This window comes from Dromaius novaehollandiae, chromosome 20 (assembly GCF_036370855.1).
Source record: "Dromaius novaehollandiae isolate bDroNov1 chromosome 20, bDroNov1.hap1, whole genome shotgun sequence".
In the NCBI taxonomy this organism is placed as follows: Eukaryota; Metazoa; Chordata; class Aves; order Casuariiformes; family Dromaiidae; genus Dromaius; species Dromaius novaehollandiae.
Window position 1 is genome coordinate 8,490,555 of NC_088117.1, and position 15,273 is coordinate 8,505,827.

A 15,273-nucleotide genomic window follows, 5' to 3' on the forward strand; every position below is an offset into this window, starting at 1 on the left:
ACAGCATGCCTCTTGCAGAAAGTTGTCCTCTTCCAACCAGTATGACTTTCCTATTTCAAAAACAGTTTCATACCAATTATACTGAACCTCTAGAAAAGAGGTTCTCTTATGTATAAAGTTGTTGAAAAGTATTAGGATAAGGCAGACAAAAATCAGAGCAAAAGCCAGAATGGGAAAAGGAAAACAGCCCAGGGTCATCCAGATGAGTCATAGTTGGTGCTCATAATTCCTACTGTGCTGTACCAGGAACAGATGCAAGCTTCTGCCCTTCCAGGATTGTTTGCTGGGCTACTACTTTGCATCTCACAAGCCTCATGCAGCCACACAGCCGCAGCAACATTATTTTGTCTTTAAATAGCTAGGTTCTAACCTTATCCCCCCCCTTCCAAAAATAAGGCTGTAAATCCCTGGGGCACTGATTTAAATAGGAACCAAGTCATACATATCATGTGATGTGCACTCTCATTACCTAAAGGGTAGGCTGGTGCATTTGGCCATTTATGATTTTGGTGTTCAGGTAAAGCATGGAACAGTAATCTCTTCTCTATGTGTCCAACAGCTGGATCATTGCAAGTAGACTGTTCTCCAAAAGGATCTTAGGTCTTCTTGACCTTCTGATGACAGCAGCTTTGAGCAAAGCAGCAACGAAATTACCAACCAATAAATGCATTACTGAAGTGTTTGCTTAGAATTTTTCACACACCAAAAACTGAAGTAAAGCTTTGCTACAGTTTCCCAGCTATAACAGTATGTTAAGAACATATGCCAGAAACAACTCTCCATGAAACACAAATGTGTCTCACCTTTTAAACAGAGCTGTAAGGAAATAAAGGTTGTTGACCAGCATACACAAAGCCCTTTCCTCTAACCCTTCTCTTCAGGCCTTTCCCATAACAACACACGAGCAAGAGTATCTCAGACTGTTATACTTGCAAGAGACAGGCAGGATAGGTGAAAAGACATTTATGCAGTGCTGTATCACAGCTCTCGGTTCATCCACTGCCAGTTTTCCTTTCACTACAGCAAAGTCATAGTTACACATTCTTTAATGTAAACGCCACTCCTATAAGCCCCAAATGTGACAGATCAACAGCCCTCATGGGGGTATGAAATATTTCCCTTCCTCATTTAACTTTTGTTTCATCAAACACACACTTTCTTTCACTTGCTGCTGCATGCCAATCATTTTCTTTCTATAAATACAAGATAAATGTGTTAAAGCAGCTTTTTGCATATGTGAAAATATAATGCAGACTGAAAAATACTATCTAAGTGCATTTTAAATCTATTTGCTAGACAATTCCTCAAAGCTTTGTGCATAGAATGAGTGGATGTAAAACAGCAGTGCACATGCTTCTGGATAAAGTTCTCATTTTGGCATTTGGTCAAATATTCTTCCACGGTGAGTAAAGATGCAAATTGCAACCACAGAAATCAATGTGCATATACTCAAACCAGTAAATCAACTCTACTTAAATATTACAGAGAGAGAGAGAGCTACATAAAAATAGAAAGGCTACAAAGCCAAGCATGCAAAAGGACAACTAGGTCCCTTCACTATTTGTCTCTTTCCTGTTTCTTATCTAATCTTCATCCTTTGCCCCATGCTTCCTTCCCTTTGTGCACCCACTGCACTGCCTCCCGATCCCATCGTATTGACTCGACACTCCTAATGCCCTAATGCTACCGCTCATCCTGTCTGCCAGCAAGTCGCAGTCTCACCCAACTCTTCTGCCCTGCCCAGAATCCATTCCCGCTCTCCCCACAGTCTTCCAGCTACGCTGTCTCCTCGTTACTGGTTCCCTGACTTTTTGGCCTAAACTCCCTTTCTCTTCCTGAACTCATTTCCACAGTTTCCTTTGCTCAGTTAGTCCCAGTTCTCTCACCTTCCCCGAGTTCACTATCAGGACCATACCCCTTGCTAATGCCAGTTGTCTCTCCTCAAATGACTCCCCACTCTGATCATTCTTGGCACGTCACTCCAATATCAGGAATGGATTCTAGACAACCAGCTCCACATCTCTGCAATTAGATTCTAGTCTGAGCTCTACTCCTCCTTTCCCACCATGCTCAGACTCCTGAAACAGCTAGTTTCCTATCTGCTCCCAGCACCTCCTCTCCGGTTTGTCACCTTTGGGTACACATAGCAGGAGAAGAACCACTCGTAGTTTGCTCAGTTCCTATACTCTTCTCTTGTTGGCCACTGTCATAGAAACATAATCGGCTAGATGGACCTTTAGCATGACTCAGTGCAGCCATGCTTTTGACTCCCTCTTCTTCTTCCCCGTAGCCCACTTTCTCCCAAGTCTTTGACCTGTAGCACTCCTCCCTCACATAGCCCTGATCCTACTTCTGCACCAATGTGCTCTAACCAGCTTCCTCCTCCACATAGCTGGATGCCAGTAAAGTCATCTGTGACAGCACAAGAGTTGCCCGACTCCACCCTGGCCTCAAGCAGCAATTATATGGAAAGTCTGGCTTCACTCTTGCAAGGACTGGACTGAAGCATGTTCAATTAATCCGTGGGTGACTACGTAGCCTGGTCCCACACAAAAACTTCCAAGGCTGATACGCCCTCAGCGCACACACTGGAACTTCCAAAGATGTCAGCACTAACATCTCCACCAAGTATGTGCAAAGTGATATTTTTCCAAAAGCTTATAAGTTTGCCTAATTTGGGCAGATTTTCTCAGGAACGGCAAAAGGCGCATCCCTGTTCAAGAGCCATTGCCTGCCAAATTTCAGAAGCTTGCTCCAGTCACTGGGAGCGCTACAGCTTTCCAAGAAGAGAGGCATCAGCATCTATCAAGAACAGTGTCTTGCACACAATAACAGCTGAATAATCCTGACTAACTGAAATACAAAAGATGTGAGGTGTGCACACAAAAAGAAAAACTGCAGCCTGAGCAGCTTGGAAAAAAATATTCAGCTATAGAAAATAAGAAACTTCAACAGAAAGTGTTAAATGACCTTCACAATGAATAGAACTACCAGCTCTGCCTAGAATACAGGCTGTGACTGAGAAAACCATCCAAGGCACCCAATAAGCTATTTCTCAGAGTTGATGGGAGCTGAGCAACAAAATATCCAAGAGTTCAGTTAATAAAAAGCAGTATTCTCAATATTTCCATGAAAAAGACTACCATTCACCTGTCATATAGACAGCACTCTTATCTGTATATCCACAGACTCAGTGCAATGCAAGTAAAATTTTCAAATTATAAAATGAATAATTTATATCAGAGAAACTGCACCTGTTGCTCAGAGAAGAGCAAGTGTAAACACTACAAACCACCTTTCCCATTCAGATTCTTTAATGCTATTAGCAGCACTCGTGCCTGCACCACTCTTAAGTAAGGGGAGAATTCAACTTTATCTTAATACAGTATGGAAACACTGGAAAAAACTCCCTTTTACATTCCTATCATGTAAATTCTTATGCTTTAAAACTTTCCTTTTAGTTACAAAGCAGAAACACTTGACAAATACTAGGCAGAGATGTCCAAATGGCACACATTTAATATAACCCCACCACCACCATGTTCCTTCCGCAACAATAGTAATAATCCTCAAGATTACAGACTGTCCGGATGACCATTTTAACTACACCACTCCATACTGTAAATAATCTAAACTCCCATCTAGATTTTTTCATTGCTGGACCCAAAGAGAAACCTTTGAAAAATGCCAACAAATCATTCTTAATAAGCTTAATCAAAAGAAGATATCAACCAGGTTAATAAGACTATCCAAACAACACAGAAGAAAAGCACTCATGCAAAATCCCAAAGGGATCCAAATCACCCCGATATACCTGCTTGAGAAACAGAAAGACTAATCCTGTCATATACTACATATACCTGTATAGCATATAGGCACAACATACATAGTACTATTTCACTTTTTGCACTTTAGAGCAAAAACCATTGTTTGAAAATAACAATGATTGCAATATGTTGAGAGACAACAGCTCCTTGACTTTTGCCAATATAACTACCTCATTAATCAATCAAAAATTAACGTACAAAATAGAAAAGCAGAGTTTGAGGGAGGAAGGAGGAAGTAGGAGAAATTTCATCTGAAAAGCAAAAGGCTATGTTTGAAGGGGGAAGTTATTTTTTAAATATTTATATGAATGCTAATAAAAGTCTCAACAGAGGGCTGGATTGATAGCTGGATTAGATATAATGTACAACCAATCTGACAAACATTATTTCAAATAGGTTGAAAGTGAATTTCCAAAAATTCTTTAGCAGGTTACCTTTCTAGCAATCAACAAAGACAATAATGTAAAGCAGGTGGTTAAGCTGCAGTGCAGAAATGGCTGCTGCTCTTCACATGGAGTATGGCTTCTGAAATTCTGTTTTAAAAGAATGTTTCACAACATGAGTAACACTAATGAGCTGCAAAGAGTCCAAAAAAACATCATCTCATGTTTGACTGCCTTCCCACACAGTTCACGAAAGCAGGGGATCTTGGGCAGCCACAATACAAATGGGAAGAGTTTGTGACTGAAAAGGGAAAAAGTATTCTGCAGTCTTGACTCATGCTGAAAGATCGTAAATCCCCTGTTCTTTAATGAATAGGTAGAAAATACAAGAATAGGCCAGTGACAGTATTATAGAAATCCTCTTTCTTAACAGCAAAGCAGACCAGTAAATGAAATTGCTCAGACATTCATACATTAAAGACCCAGCAACTCCTTTAGAAACAAGAAGGGAATCTTTCTACTCAGTGTCTGGAATTACCAAGGGGGTGTATCCAGGGGACTCACACACATAACCTGGTTCTCTTACAGCCCAGCTCCCACTCCTGAGAGCAGCAGGGGAGTTCCCACACGACATGTCTTTTCTAAAAGTCAACTGCTTTAATGCTGTCATAGTCCTTTTCCTTAGCATAAATTCTAAAACACACAGATACTTGCTGCTGCAGCCTGAAATACCACCCTGAGCTGGGCAAATACATGAAGGTGTGCACTGCAGAATTAAGATACTGTATAATGATTCATCATTTCTATAAATAATACACTATCACTCAGTAGTAATGTCATATACAGGTTGACCACTTAAAACAGTGCGTGATCCACTGCGGAATAAGAGCAAGATGTTAGCGTCATATGTTTTTGCCACCTCAAAACTATCTAAATAACTATGCAGAGTACTTAGGTAATGAAAAATTTATTTAGGTTTGAAGTGCACATCTCTGGCACTATGTATATGACTTTTACAAAGAGCCTTAGAGTAAACAAGAAAGCCAAAATTATAAATATGATGCATCTAATCCTGACCTCAATTTTTTTCAACCTCTCACTGTATTTGTTTTTCAGGTACCTTATTCTAGGAGTATACTTTTGTGGGTGAAATTACAATCCCTTTGAAACACACAAAAATTTTAACATGTACTAAATAGAAAACAAGATTCTACTAAATGCAGAGGGAAAGGAGTCAGGGATGCAAAATCCTGCCTCTAAGAGTTGTCCGAATGATGCCAGGTAGGTCATAACAATTTAGAGTCAATTTGTGTTAAAACTCACTTTTTCGAAGAGCATTTGACACCACTTAGACAAGGATTTTCTAGGTTGCAAACAGTTCATCCAATCATCTTTTCAAGATTAGGCCCATCACCTTATATAAAGAAAACCCTCTCACCACTCATAATCAGAGTTAAGATTGAATACTTCTAATCTGTGTCCTTATCCCATCAGAAATCAGTTTCTTCTCCTTTCACTCATGGAACACAACAGGTAACACCTCAAAACAAAAACTGCATGCATGTGTGTCTACATGAGTGTGCGGATCAGGGGAGAGAACAAAACAAAATTTTAATTTTATGTAATGAACTACAGTGGTGCACACAATAAAAGTAGATGTTGGCTTAAGAAAAGAATCAATACATCAAACCTAGATCCAGCTCTGTAGATCCTCTTATAGGGAACAAGCTGACAAGAACAGAGCTTTCCTTGAAGATCACTTTTGTCTACAGCGCCCAGGCAACAACACTATGTAAGACCATTAAGGTCAAAACCACCTATGTACTCCAGACAGTTTCAGAATGCGAGTCATCACTATATGTAATACCCATACATTTTGAGTATTATTAAAGAACAACAGTACATTCAAGCAAATTTAGGAAATTTAAGATTACAGCTGCTTAAAGGCAAATTCTGTTGATGAAATACAGACCTAAGTACTGAAAGAGGAAACAATATCAGTTACAGATAGGAAGTGGGCCTTGGAGTTCTCAGTTGTAACAACGTTTCATTGTCTGACAATGAGTGCATAGTGAACAGAACACGCTCTTACAAGAATCCCATTTGTTTTAATGCTGTGAATTAAGAAATTACTAACGCTGAAAATATCCTCTAAACTTTTCATGGTTTAGAAACAACTCACATTTATAAGTGGAAGTGAACTTCATATAACAATATAAACATACCCACAAATTGCATTTTTCATACTAAAGCATCTCTGAACACTCTTCAAACACAAGGCACAGCCTTCAAAATATCAGTCATGTGAAGAGCTAGCCAGCTGTGCCCTTTGCTTAAGGTGGCAGATTAAGTCCTTTACAAATACAGAATACTCACCTTCTAAACGGGCTGAAAGGACAGCTGGTAGCAGACGTCCAGCCTTTTACAAAGCTCAGAGGAGATTTTGATTAAATCATGTTTCTCCCCCCACCCCAACTCTTGACCTCTTCTTCAGAGTTAAAAAAACAAAACAAACAAAAAACCCACAGCATCTGCACCTCTGAAACATTCATAACAAAAAGATGAATCTCCCCACATTTAATCTCCTTACTGACTGCACTTGTAAACGCTGTGCAACAGTGATTTCCTGGAGAGCGAGAGGTTTTTCCACAGAGAAAGAGGGACCACTTAACCACAAATGTATATGTAGCTCCCTCAAACTACACAAAGTACCAAAAGTCATCACCAAGAAAGCTCATTCCCTTCAATATACCAACTACACAGCCACAGCCTTTTCCATTCAAGAGACAAGGACTGAAGCGCTGAGGTTAGTTTCAGCTTAGTTTGCTATGCAGTTCCTCCCACTTACTATTCAAGGGCTTGATTCCACACTAAATGATACTGGCAGGAAGTCCATGAAAACATACTAATGTTTTACTAGCTGAAGGACCATTCACATCAGTTGGATGTGTCATACTTATACCCATGTTTTTCCTCATTATCCAATAGAGGAAAAGGTCAAGGAGATGCTTCTATAGCCTCTTGTCCCAAAAGGATAGTTAACCAAAGTTATGAGTGGGGTCTGTATACTGGTATACCTAATCTTTACCTATCACTTACATTAATAGAAGCATTTAGAAAACTATCAATTTCAAGCAGCATATTATTACCAATTTCAAGAATCAAATATGAAATAAGTATCTAAGATAGTATCCTACCTGTTAGCCCCTACAGATGACAGCTACTCTTGAATCAGGGTGAAAAACAAAGCAGGTGGGTCCTATGACTACTTTGTCCTTCATTCACCACTTCTCCCTCCAGCATGTTTCAAGCACAGTAGGCAAAGAGACTTTTGCAGGGGCTAGGCAGACTGCACCAACAGCACAGCACACAGAGCAGCCACTGCTACCCTGTGTAACCCTTACATACTTACATAACATACAGGAACCTCGCAAACAGATGGTTACACGAGACCTTCAGGTTTTGCTCTGTAACACTGGATTGCTTAGAGGCCCCAGATGATCTCATTATCCTGAGCATTTAACCTGATACGGGACATAAATGCAGCAAAAGTATCTCCAATACATTTAGTGGTTTGGGTCCATTTACACTCACAGGGCTAATCGTCAGATGAAACTCAGAATGGAAGTTGTGACTCTAGTAAAATCTCAATAGGAACTTGAGATTTGCAAAGCAGAGGAACAGAATATGCTCACATCATAGCACACGGCTGAAGATCCGACTTTGGAATAGCTTACATAGTGCCGAAGAGATTTTATTTCTTCTGAAGTGCGAGGCTTTCAGCGATCGGCTTTTTTTTGCAGGAATGAGCAGAAATTCTACATAAATCCATGTGCATTAATGTTCTATATGCTTTAAAGAACAAGCTCGATTTTACATTTCCTTTGTTAACTTTAAAGGGGTGAACCACAAGCATGTACCCAGTCTGGTAGACCAGCACAAGCAATGCTAACCTGCCCAGTAGATTTCAAGTTTCTAAACTACAGCTGGAACCACTTGTTACTGCCTCCACTTTCAATCCATCAAATGCTTGCATAAAATCATTTATCAGCAACACTGTAAAATAAGTATTTGTCCTTTACAATTCCTGCTTTTAAATGTCCATACCCTGACTACTTAAAGAAGTTTTGAGGTAAATATAAGCTTAATTTTGTTTAAAGAACACTATCATTAATGAACAGCAGTGACATATATTAAATACAGTTTGTTTGTGTGGTTTCTTTCCCTGTGAAGGGAGAGAAAAATCAGTGTTTTGGCCTAGATACCCAGGGCACTGGAAACTAATGCATTTTTGAAGCTCTGCCCAATTTAAAATAATGCAACTCCTACCAATTTTGCATCTAGAATCACTCAATCTGGATGCTCAATCCTTTTCCCTGGTAACCTGCTACACTTTTCAAAGTACATTGAAGACATGAAAAATGGCATTCTGGTTCTGCTGAAGACACTAAAGGCAGTATTTCACCAACCAAACCTCTGAAAAAAGAAACTGTTACAAAAGCAGCTCATAACTGTTACAGAATACAAATATATGACTACAGAGACACCTGCACAGATTACATAGAATAGAAATGTCTATTTATAAGCACTACTCTGCCCATTTGTTTTTGTGCAAAATCATCTCAGTATTAAGTCCTTTTTGAGAATTCAGAACTTATTTTTCTATTAAAAAGTCTAATAAAACTCACAGTCATTACTTTAATTCCATTCAGATTACTTAATCTCCCCCCTTCCAAGCAACCAAGACACAGAAAAAGAAGGCAATAGCAGATTTTCCCATAAAGATTTCCATGCAATAGAGGTGTGTAGAGGTGTTTAAATACTGATGAATCAACATAGCATCACTGCAATACTTTAACAATATATATAATCTCTCTTTCTCTGGAACATCCAGCATTTGCTCCCTAATTTACTCTCCAGTTCTCACCAACTCTAGCTATAACATGAGTACAATGTCACACCAAAATGGGATGCTTGCTTAACTGTTTGCCAGAACAGGCCAGTAACATGTCCAGGAAAGAAAGCAATTAGCACACCTAAAATAACCATTTTTATACTGAGACAGCTTAAAAGCTTAGATATGTTTACATCTTAAATTACACTGAATACCAGTTCTAAATACCTGAATATAGGACTGAAATTCTGCAGTACCTTGCAATCCAGATGACACTCCATCACTCGTTTTTGACTTCCCCATTCAAAACACTATTTGTTTCCCTCTTTCCCCCAAATCACAGATTTGTCTGAAGAATTTTAAGCCCCCCCCCTTAATTTATTGGCCACGTGCAGTTTCCAATCTGTTATTACAAGCCCTCAATAATAGGTTTTGCTCCATGCTCCACCATCATGCTGCCAAACATGGCTGCATCACGTCCTCTTTGTGATTGAATATGTATTTCCCTTTTGCCTTTTAGGACTTCTACCTGCCTACCCTGGTTTTCTCAGATTAGCAAGGGACCATTTAAAAATTACTACTATCGTTCTACTTCTCATCCCTTTAAATAGTTAGGTATTTTACAGTAACGTTTCAGTGTAAACCAAACACATTTTTACTTCCCATTTTCCAGGTTCACTTCACAAACGACCAAGGAGCCTACACATTTAGACCCTCTTCACCTTGAAAACGTATTTATTTACACACAACAGAAAACTAATAAAAACGTCCTTCCTACAAAAGAAGCGTGGGGAAAAAAACAGCAGTGAAAGGAAATTTTATCATATGGCTTTCCTTCCCTGCAGCTCCCTCTCCTGAAATTGGACCCCTTGTACATAAATCCACCTCGGAGCCTCTCCTCCAGCCTCCTGCCGAAGCCACACGCACAACAGCCGCTGCCCGAAAGCCTCTCTCCGGTCTGGAATTGCAACTCTTTGTGCGTGCGCGGCTCCGTATTTATTTCACCGAAGCAAATAAATAAACCTCGGGGGAGGACTCCCCGCAGCCGCCGCACGTAAAACTTTCTGGGAAGGGCAGCCGCCGCCGAGAGCCCCCCTCGCCGCGCCGCGCCGCGCCGCCAGGGCAGCGGCCCCGGGGGCGGCGGGCGCCTTCCCGCGGTGCCGCCGCCGCCGCCCCGCCGCGCGGACCGTTATGACACGGGGCGGGCGCGGCGCTCCGCGGCAACGGCCGCAACGGCTGCGCCCCCTCAGCGCGGCCCCCGCGCGCGCTCGCTCCACTCACCCACAGCTCCGTGCCCCAGCTCATGGCTCCCGCAGCGCCGCCGAGGGCCGGCGCTGAGGGGACGGCGGGCGGCGGGGTCTCGCTCTTTTCCTCTCGCTCTCCCCTGCGAGCGGCCGGGCTTCCTTCCCCTTCGCTCCCCGCGCAGGCAGTGCCGAGTCGGGCCCCCGCGGGGCGGGGCGGTGCGGAGCGCGGCGCAGCGCGACGGGGCCGGGCGCTGCTCACCGCCGCTCCCGCCTCATCGCGCCGCAAAATGGCCCGAGCAGCGCCGCGCGGAGAGGCAGGGTGGAGGGGGGCGCTTGACAGCTCCCGCGCACTGCGCAGGCGCGGCCCGGGGCCGGGGAGGGGGGAGGGCGCGCACTGCGCAGGCGCGGCGGGGCCGCGCAGCCCGGGGCTGGCGGGGCCGCGCACCAGGAGCGGCGGCTCCCCCCGGCCAGCCCCTCCCGCTGCCCGGCCTCCCCCTTCCCTTACCGCTCTCTCACACTGTGTTCGGTTTTTTAATACTGTTACTATTTTTTTTAAGCAAATGTTCATGTTTTGACCATTTAGAGGGAGGCAACTGCCCAAGTGGAGAGGGAAAAAAAACCCAATGCACCCTTAAAACTGACTGCAGGAATCTCATTAGTCCTTCAAGCTAGAAAATAACCCAAATCCAGGAATGTTAAATCCACCATTTGTCACCCATGCAGTCAACAAGCACGCAGAAAAATAATCAAATTATCTGTCTTTATATCGATGTGGGATATTGTAGCAATTATGTGGGCCTTGCAGAAAATGGTTCATTTCCTTGCCAGAGATGTAAGATTTATTCTGTGCTCGTCTTCCTCTGTAACAGCATTTATTTGAGCTGCGTCACTTAATCTGATTTTACATTCCTGCTTTTCGGCTACCAGAAATGTAAAAAGGGCTTTAGATTACTATCTTATATTTATTGCTGCATCTGTTCATGAAAGATTTACAATAGGAAAAAAAAATTATTCACCTGAGGAACAAAACTATCTACTCATGGAGGGCTGGGAACCTTGTGAGGTCAGAAGACAGCCCCTGCTGTAGCAGCTGGTCAGCTCTTAGATTTAAACTTTAGATTAAGGCAGTTCTCCTTTCACTCCCTAACGCTTAGATATAAACCTACATGAGAAAGAACGAGAAGAGACTTGACTTAGGAAGCGACCCCAACATTTTGAACAACAGTGAAGGCAAATGTTATGTTAATTACTGAACTGCATTTATTTTTATCCTACTTAGTTCAAATGATTTGAACATAAGAGTAGAATGCTGCTCCTCACACAGTTGCCTTTGAAAGGAGGCTTTTGTTTATCCTTGAAAGTTATTACCTTTAAGGACTGACTTCAAAACAATTTAAAGACACATTGTTCAGTCCATTTTTGTGCGGTACTCCAGCCTGCTGTTGCCAACATGTTTAAATATTCGAGCCTGCCATGCTGCCTTAAGCGCAACCACAATCTTCCAAGGCCTTATACCTCCACAGACTCTCAGAGAAGCGATGCCAAAGCCCACTGTCCTTAGACTTAGGTCCATCCAGAACTCATTGCAAAACCAGACAACATGGTGGTACTGGAACATTTTGAGAACTTAATCCATAAATACTTGAATAAAAGAAGATATGGAGACAAAACACAGTATCATCTGAGGCAAATTTGCTCTGGAATTTCCTTTTGTACAAAGAGCTGGGAGGGGAACAAGGCAAACCTGTTACACCAGCATGGGCAGCGAAACCTGTCCACACTGAAAGAAGATAAAAAACACTTAACTAGTTATAGAAAGATAAAGACCAGAAATGCAAGGATGATGGCACATTAGAATCAGCCATCAAAAAAAAAAAAAAAAAAAAAAAAAAGGAAGCTATTAAAATTTGTGTAGTCAGGCCTTACTATTTTTCAAGACACAAACCAAATAAAATCCAAATATTTCTGGAAAGAGACTTTTCACTATGTCTTTATTACTTAGCCTGAAACTAAGACAGTGACTGCCACCTACATTATTACTTTCATTTGTACAATGCCAAAACCAGCAGGGCCTGTTGCTTAGTGAGTTGCTAATTACAAATATAATTAACAATGATGGGAGCATTGTGAGCCTTTTATGCTGAAATATAAAGCTGGAAGTCTCAGTAGGTCCTAGCCCCAAAAGAGCAGTTCAAAATGGCACTTATGAAATAGATTATCTGTCACTCTGTTACTTAATTTTCAGACTCCAAATCAGAGCAAAACAGAAGGTAGCAGGAGTTTTCCCTCAACTGCAATGAGCACAGGACCATTTGGATCTGTTACCTAGGTGCGTGCTTATTCCCATAAATTCTCTGCTTATCTCTTCTGTGGTTACCACTCAGAGCAGTCCCAGGGGTAGACCCTAAACCCAAATAGAAGCAATTCCCTTTCTAGAAGATCAGAATTTTGTTTAGGAGACTCCAATCCAATCTTGTTGATTCCCCCACATGATGACAACCAGATAGAATGCTTTCTAAATAATTTAGCAGCCAGCAAAAGTAAGATAAATCTCTGAATAATAGTTCAATCTAATCTCTTTTTCTCTGGGCTAGCTTACTCAGTATACAAGGCCAAAAAAAATCCAAACTTTCAAAACCCCTACAAGCATTTCCCACTTCCAGGATACCAGAGGAAGAGGACACACCTTTCCCCTGGGGTCATCACCCTTACAGCTGCTTCCCTTTTAACTTTAGAATTCTGCCCAGATTATCCATGTCCAAGACAAGGAACACAGGCTTTACTAGTAACCTCTCATACCGTGGGACTGAAACAGCACTAGGAAAGGAAGAGAACACACCTTTCCCTAAGGTTATCACCATTACAGCTGCTTCCTTTCTGCTGTTATGATACCACCCCGGTCATTCACATACACAGCAGGGAACCTTCACTCTCCTGATATGCCCTGTCAGGGCCCTGAAGGTGCTAATAGGCTTTAATGCCCCTGACCAGCCTCACCCGGAGCCTCCACCCACACCCTCTGCTCATGGGCCCAGAAGCCCCATTTAAGCTCAGGCCTGAGCCCTAAGTCCTTGTTTGTACTATGCTATAAGAGCACTATGCTCTGGCTCAGTTGTAGCTGTAGACCCTGTTGATCTGGACTCTGATCTACAGACTGACTTCCTAAGAAGATGCTAGACCTTCCTCATTGCTACAGAGCTGCCTGGTAATCACTAGACTGTGTCTGATCCTGGCTGCTTTCAGCAGGCCTGACCCTGATCTGTGGGCTGACTTCTTAGTTCAGCCTTGGACCTGTCTCATCCCCATGACCTTGCCTGATGAGCTAGGCTCTTGGCTGACCCTTGCTGTCAGTCTTCAGACAGTTTCTAGTCTGTGGCATAAAGCTCCTGATCATTACTAGCAAGCATGTTCAGACCCAGAGAAGCTCTTCAACTGAGCCAATCCCCCAAGTTATAGGAGAAAGCCTCAGGCTATTTGACCACTAAAGTAGTCCATTAAAGTGGGACTGAAACTTAGCAGTGGAGCAAGGCATGAAAACCTACACTGCTGCTGTGTTTGCAAGCAACTATTCCACAGGAGTCATAAGCCTGCAGGGGCTCCCAGGCTGGTCTGTGCGCAGGAATTATGCTAATTACAACATGAAAAATATTAATTGCAAGAAAATATCTGGATCAGAGACATCTTTTCAAAATGGATTATGTGATGTTCATAATTATATAGACTTCATACAATCTGTGCAATGAAGATAAGTTCAGTGCAAGGCTTGATGCTGAAAGGACATCTAGCGGCCGCTAGAAGTTATTACCTGGTGACAAAATCCTATTAGAAAAACCCACGTTACGTTTTTGTTGCTTCCAGACATTTTCTGATATCAGTCCAGGTTTCTTGGGGTGATGGCAAGATTTCTGTCTTTATCAAATGTATCAAAGGAAAAGGGGGAATCGAAACTGTAAGAGAGAACATCTCTGTACAAAGACGTGACATTTTGCATTTTTCTATTATAAAGGTCAAGACTATCGATTTTTCTCTACCTATTCACCCTCTCTTCCATTTTACTACTCACCCATTCCAATCTAGCTGTTCACTAGGATCTATACGGAGAAACTTGCACAGTTGCGACTCCGTACACTAAAGGGGAAAATCAGAATCCCTGAGTTTCAAGAGCTGACATGTCCTACAGGACAGGAAGAATTACATTTATTTACATTGGCAGCTTCCCATAAAGAAGAAATTGCAAATTATTTCAAAAATCGTTTAGCAATGTCTTAGCTTAAAAAAATTTTAATTGCCCCTGTTCATGCCCCGTTTGCTTCTTGTGTTACCCTCAGTTTGAGCAACAAAGAAGTTACTGAAAGCAGGCTCAATTTGTTTATCCTTTAATTTTAAAGGGGACTATAGTTACCAGTTGCAAATAGTTTTCAAACAATTCAATAGTTTCAAAACCATTCTAGTAAGGAAGCAAAAAACTCTTTCATTTTATGACATTTTTTTGTGATCGTATTTAAAATTAGTATTACAAAGCCAGCTTTAAACAGAAAGGTGCGATTTCTTCAGTTACGTGGACTACCTGACTCTCACGCATCCGCCCTCACCAAAGCTCCCGGCAAGAAGCCCAAATGGGCCGGCCTATCCACCGCTGAGCTAGACGCGACAAACCCAGACCTACCTACAAAACAGCAGAAGTTGCCTGGCAAAAGACTAAAGAGGGCAGAGCTGTGGCCCTCGGCTGGGACCGGACCAGCCCCGCGAGTGCCTCCAACGGGATCGGGGCCTCGCTGGAGCCTCCACAAAGGGCAGCCTGGTGGAGGCTTGGGGGGGGTCTATAGAGGGGTGTCCCCTTGCGAGGAGGGAGGCTGGGGGGCCTGGGTGAGCAGGGACACTGAGGGCCACCCCGGGGGTGTGAGCGGGGAAGGGGAGAGTGGCCA

The 15,273-nt window shown here is 42.4% G+C and overlaps 1 protein-coding gene across 15 annotated transcripts in view; it reads right to left on the bottom strand.

Annotated features, from left to right (window-relative positions):
- The window catches only part of FNBP1 (formin binding protein 1), a 103,320-nt gene extending 92,611 nt beyond the window's left edge, over nt 1-10,709 (bottom strand). For all 15 annotated transcript variants that reach the window (XM_026101832.2, XM_026101844.2, XM_026101843.2 and 12 more), the window contains exon 1: nt 10,386-10,709. In XM_026101832.2, coding sequence (XP_025957617.1) covers nt 10,386-10,409 — 24 coding nt within the window. In that variant the 5' untranslated portion in view covers nt 10,410-10,709. The remainder of the gene's footprint in view (nt 1-10,385) is intronic.
- Nucleotides 10,710-15,273: the final 4,564 nt, after the last annotated feature.